The sequence below is a fragment of the Myotis lucifugus genome, unplaced genomic scaffold (genome assembly GCF_000147115.1).
Source record: "Myotis lucifugus unplaced genomic scaffold, Myoluc2.0 scaffold_206, whole genome shotgun sequence".
NCBI classification, from domain to species: Eukaryota; Metazoa; Chordata; class Mammalia; order Chiroptera; family Vespertilionidae; genus Myotis; species Myotis lucifugus.
This window is the reverse complement of record NW_005871254.1, coordinates 215025-221024: the sequence shown is the minus strand read 5'-3', so window position 1 is coordinate 221024 and position 6000 is coordinate 215025. Positions and strand designations below refer to the sequence as shown.

Here is a 6000-nt window from a genome sequence, read left to right as displayed (position 1 = left end):
GCCAGACTCAGCAAATAAAAATCCTGGACACCTGGATAAACTTGAATTTCAGATGAGCAAAGAATGATTCCTTTTAATATAAGTACGCCCCGTGCAATATTTAGAACACATTTACACTAAAAAGTAAAAAGGGGTCATTTATCTGAAAATCGCATTTAACTGGGCATACCGTGTCTTACATGACAAACCCACCCTCTGTCCTTCACCAGGAGGCGTCTCACTCTGGAGCCAGGCTGCGCTGATGGCATCCTGACTCTGTTGAAGGGTAGCTGTGTGACTAGCTCCCAAATCTAAGGAGCGGGGCTAACGTTAAATCCACTTCTAGGTAGATGTGGGGATAAAGGAGGTGGAAGGTGTATACTAGTAAGTCCGAGTTACGCCTGTGTAAATGTTGCATATCCTCCCAGGACTCACAGTTCCTATTACCTGGGTTTATTGTAGGGGCTGATGCTTGCTTCAATTCTAGAACCTTCCATGGAGCCTCAGATGCCGACATCAGTCTGTCCCAAAGGCAGGGATAGCAGGAGAGAGGGTTGGGGTTAAGAACCGCAGAGCAAATCTGGACCTGACTCACTGTTTTTGTGATGGGGTGCAGGCAGAGTTGAAGCAGAGTGTGAAAGCTAGTGTGGGGGCTGGAGTCAAGGCCCTGAACCCTCAGGGCCCTTGGGTCTCATTTGCCCTAGAACGCTAGCCCTGGTAGTCCATACTTTTGAAGAATGTCCCAGAAAACACCACCCCTGCTTTCAGAATGTCAGTCAAGGCAAGGCCTTTGGGCACTGCCAGCTTAGACAGAAGATAAAGCTTGCAGGATGTACCCATTCAGCTAGGAGAGCTGTGCTCCCAGTGAGCAAGGACCAGCACAGAGCCCTGCATGTAGGATCCCCAGGTCCGCCTCCCTGGGTCTTTCCCTCAGTGATGGCCTGGGGCTCGCAGAACTTGCTCCAGAGGTCCATTGGGGATTGCATAGCCAGCCAACAGCTGCTGAGCCCTGGCCCGGAAACAGGACTCCAAGAGGCACCCTAGACCTCTGTCATGGAAGTGAAGTACGTCCCTGCACAAGCTCCCAAGGCCTTGCTGATGTTCTAGAAGCCAAAGATGCTGGTCCCAAAGAATGGTGCCATTGCCCCAGGAAGCTCTGCCCTGTTGGCCAGGGTCTTCCGCCACCCTGAGCCTGGGGCACCTTGACGTCAAAGCTGAGATATTAGGCAAAGAAGCAAATGTGACAAATTCAGAGAAGGCAAGCTACAGTACTATGTCAATATCTTCCCGCGGTCCTTCTCTGTGCCAAGGGGTTTCACACTTAGTATGTCCCAGTACCAGCTCTGAGAGCTAGTATACCCTTTCCACAGACGTCAGCACTAAGGTTCCGAGGATTTGTCCCCTTTGTCCTGGGGCCTCCTGGTTCCCAGGTAGGACCTCTACCTACTCATGAATTCCAATTGGAGATGTTGAAGGTCGGAGAGCAGAGGTGGGTGGGTAGGATGTAGCTGTCTCCTGCTGTGCCCCTCCTGCCACACTCAGAACTGGGAGAAGGACTCACAGTTGGGGTGGAAGTACCAGGGTACCCAGGGCCGGGGTGAGATCTCATGAGTCCTCACACTCTTTCTAGGACCTGAGCTCTCCTTAGCGAGGTTTCTCTGGTCTCACCGGGAAGACAGGAGTGAGGAAGATGCCATACCTCCCTCACAGGATTTCATTTTACTACTCTGGGCCCAAGTGGTTTGTTTAAAAAGAACAACCCAGGTGCTCACTGGGTTGGAGCATCGTCCCATACACCCAAAGGTTGTGGATTAGATTCCAATTATGGGCACATACTTAGGTTTCGGGTTCAATCCCAGGTTGGGGCACATACCAGAGGGAAGCAACCATTTTCTCTCTCTCTCAACCTCTCTCTCCTTCCCTCCCTCCCTCTCTAAAAATCAATAAAAACATATCCTCTGTTGAGGATTAACAGAAGAAAATAAAAAGATAAGAGTGAAAAAAATAAATAAAAGGGGGGTAGAAAGTGTTAACTAATACAAAAAATGTTCTTTAAGCATCATTTTCAAACTTCAGATCTTTTTGTATCACTAATTGTTTATATATCCTCAACCGCCCACATTATTTCATGCTGTCAGTTCAAATCTAGTTACTTTTTAAAACTTAATCAGATATTTTTTAAAAAATGAAATCAATCCTAAGTGTCTGCTTTAATGTGCCAGGCATATTTTTCTTATTACTTTTAAAATAAATAGAAACAAACAGAAATAAATAAATACATAAATCTATATTTTTAAAAATAATGTTTTCCAAGTACCACCTAAAGTCATCTTGTTGGAAAACAATGATTTGGTGCAAACCCTCAACTTTGCACTGTTTCTTCCTCAAAAGCCCACCCATGGACCCTCAAGGATGGAACAGCCCAGGCCGAGGGGCAGGTACCTGGGGTTTAGAGATCATCACACACACTCAGGCCATGCACTTGCCTTTTACCTCAACTGGCAGACTCCTGCCTCCCTCCCTTCTCCAAGGCCACAGGACAGGTGTCCTGAGGGGCAGCAATCATGAACGCTGAGTGGGGAGATTCAGGGGGTCTCACAGAAGGGGGCATTGCTCCAGTCTTGGTGGGGACAGAGCTCCTGGCAGAGAAAGAGAAAAAGGTGAACTGAAGTCTTTCAAGCAGAGATAGTGGGTGGCATAAGCAAAGGGCAGGAGAAAGGGCGGTGGGCACTGCTGCCCTGCATTTGGGGTGCCCCTGAGGCTGAGCCCAGGTTAAAAAGGGACAGTCTGCTGGCCCCTGGCCCCAGAGCGTTGGCCTGCACAGTTTTAAATTTAAATAGCTTGCCAACTGAAAAATTGTGGGGATTTTTATCTAAAACACAGATCTTTGGCTTTTCCTATTTAAGATCCGTCCCCTTTCCTCAACTCCTTGTTTCCATAGCATTTAATGACCTTTGACCTTCTATAAACTCTGTGCTTAATTAGTTAGGTGTAGTGCCCCACTCCCCCATGTAAACTCCATGAGGACAGGGGTTTTGTGCTTCCTTTACTAAAATATTTCGGTATTAAAGACATGTGTCTGGCACTAGTAGGTGCTCAGTAAGTATTTCAGCAAATGAACAGTGGAGGTGGTGGGCTCTGGAGTGTAGGTCCTGGGGTTTCAGGGCACCGCCAGCCAGGAGGCCCTGGCTCCCCTCTGCCCCAGCCACACGGCCTCTCCCGCACTGATTTGGGGGCAAGAAGGAAGAAAGCCTGAGGCTTTGACTTCTGCTTTGGTCAGACTGGCAGGCGAGGCCCCCCGCAGCTCACGCAGGGTTCCGGACGCCAGGTGTGCCCCTAAATCCTGGCCCGCCTAGTTTATCCAGCAACACAGGGATGTGGGGGAGGGCCTTAGCTTGAGCCTCTAGGACCCCCGCCCCCTTCCCCCAGACGGGAGGCAGGGGGAGGGACCTAGGGGACCTAGGGGAGGACAGGGGAGACTTCACCACCAGAGGGCGCCCGAGCCAAGCCAGCCGCTGCGCTCAGTGCTGTTGGCAAAAGGCCAGGCTGGGAGGTGACCTGCTCCAGCTCTGCCTCAAAGAGATGGAGGCCAGTCTTCTCCACTGGATTGTCAGTTCTTCACCTGCAGAAACCAAGGCAGGGGGGTTCCAGGCTCCAGGCCCAGTGCCCGGAGTGAATGGAGAATGAGTGCAAGTTCACAGAGCATCTAATTGGGCGAGAAAAAGACAAAAGACACCCATCCCCAGGACTAGAGTCCTGAAGCTCTTGTAGGTTCCTGCCCCCTCCCCCCCCACTGCCCCCTCGGATGGCATCCCGCTGGAGAAGAGTCCCGGCCCGTGGGCACACCCACTTCCTCGGTGGTCCCGGTTGCTGGACTCCTCCAGGACAGAGGCCTGCCCCACTGCATGCTCCCTTGATGGACGTGGGGACAGAATCCACTCCACTATCTGGTTGTGCGGGAAAGGGCAGGAGACATGGCTGGAGCAGCCTGTGGCACCAGGAAGGCCCCAAACAGCGTTCTCCCCACCCCACCCCTCCCGTGGTGCCCGCCGCACCCCTTCCCGCTCCACCGCAGCTATCTCAGTGCCCATAGGGGCCGGTGGCCTGCCAGGGGCGCCTCCCTGCTGTTCTCCCACCAGAAAGGCCAATGCCAGGGGAGGGCAGAGGGGAAAGGAGAGGAGTTCTCCTCTTAGCATCTGGGTCCTGCAGGACATTCCCCGGAGAGGGGAGAACGCACTGATGTTCACAGTTATTCCTGGCCTCCATGTAATGAGTACCGAGGGCTTCTCCGTCGATTTCCTCAGTCTCACCCCCAGGAACTGTGAGTAGCCCATTTCTCGGTTGAGAAGACCAAGGCGCAAGGGGCTGAACTTTGTAAGAGCCACGGGCGATCTGCTTTCCGTCCTTTTGGTGGCACATCTTACCTAGAGCCCAGTTTTACAGTTGGGGAAACTGAGGCGGGGCTAGTAAGCAGTAGTGTGGGCTTGGGACGCGAGGGAGTTGCTCTGACTGCAAAGACGGTCTCGTGCCCTCTTAGGTCGAGCTTTCGGGGCCCCGCAGTGGGCCTGGGCAGGAGGTCACCTCGAGGTCCTGCACTCCAAACACAGTACACTCTTAGCTGCTGCATGGGATGCAGCCTTCCCAGCCGGCCCGCCGCCCTCCGCTCCTCCTTGTTTTTCTTTGCTTCTCATTCAGATCTCGCCTTTGCACTCAAAGTCTCCATCTGAGCAGGGGGAACAATAATGAGCCCTCAGGCCAGCCTCACTGCGCGGCCGGGTTCCTCACTGCAAGTCAGGCTTACAGAGCAGGGCCCATCGGCACCCGCGGAGGCCAAAGGCCTGGGCGCACCGCAGCCCCGGAGCGCCCCTGGCGCGGAGGAGAGGTGGCAGGGAGGGGACAGTTGGAGCGGCTCTGCGGACCGGACGCTGGTCAGAGCCCCCGGCGGTCGCAGCTTTGGCTTCGGGCCCGCCCCTCGCCGCGCGTCCCGCCCCTCCCCGTCCCGCCCGCCCCCTCGAGCCTCTAAAGCGTCGGGCGCGCCTCCCTGGCTGCCACACTTTCACTCTCCGCAGCCGCTTCAGCTCAGCGTCTGGCTTTGGTCCTCCCACAGCCGCCAGCCCGTGCCATGGATGCCAAGATCGTCGCCGTGCTGGCCCTGGTGCTGGCTGCGCTCTGCCTCAGCGACGGTGAGTGTGCTTGCGGCGGAGGCCGGGCCGGCACCTGGCTCCAGGCTCGGCTCAGGGCGCCGGGCTCCGCGCGGGGCCGCGACTCCTCTTCGTCCGCGCCGCCCGGAGCGAACCCAATGCAAACTGCTCTGCAGGGAAAGACGCTGCCCATTTCGCAGGGCGCGCTCCCTCCGGGTGCGGCGTCGAGTCCCGCGTGCAGCCTAGCGCCGGGGCGCTGCAGCTTTGCACTTCGCAGCGGGGCTCGGGTTGCGGGAGCGCAGAGCGAGGTTCTGCAGGACAGATAACTGGGTGAGCGCGCCGAGGGCGAGTTTCTGAGTGGGCGCCGGAGAGGGTTGGGGGAGTGGAACCGAGTTGGAAACCGAGGGGGGCGGGCGTACCTGGCCCTTGCCCATCCACCCCGGAGCTAGAGTCTTCCCGCGCCCGGCTCGCTTTCCAGAGGTCGGTGGGCTCAAGGGCTGGAGGTGCGATCGATCGGCGGGTGGTTGGTGTAGGAAAGAGCTCTTTGCAAGCCTGACAAAGCGCTTGTGGAGGCTGTGCGATCTGATGCAGCAGCTTGGCGGTCCCTCCGCGAGAGGCCGGCGCTCACTCTGCAGGCACCCGGTATGCGAGCAGCTGTCGGGTTTGCGCCACCCACCTGGCCGCGCTTCTACACAGCTCCGAGGTCCGAAGCGACGCGCAAACCTGGGCACGCACCCAGCCATGGCCTCCTTGTCTCTTCACAGGGTCCCTCTAGAGAGGCCCTGGGGTCATCACAGTCGCATTTGCCCATGTGCCCAAAACACACCTGCAGAAATGCGCCTTTGTGCAGCCAGGGGACCGGCCACCTCAGAATGAGCTC

At 55.8% G+C, this 6000-nt stretch overlaps 1 protein-coding gene across 4 annotated transcripts in view; it reads left to right on the top strand.

Moving 5' to 3' along the window:
• Nucleotides 1-5004: 5004 nt before the first annotated feature.
• The window catches only part of CXCL12 (C-X-C motif chemokine ligand 12), a 31413-nt gene continuing 30417 nt past the window's right edge, over nt 5005-6000 (top strand). For all 4 annotated transcript variants that reach the window (XM_023761290.1, XM_014463302.2, XM_006097538.3 and 1 more), the window contains exon 1: nt 5005-5162. In XM_023761290.1, the coding sequence (XP_023617058.1) occupies nt 5102-5162 (61 nt within the window). In that variant the 5' untranslated portion in view covers nt 5005-5101. The remainder of the gene's footprint in view (nt 5163-6000) is intronic.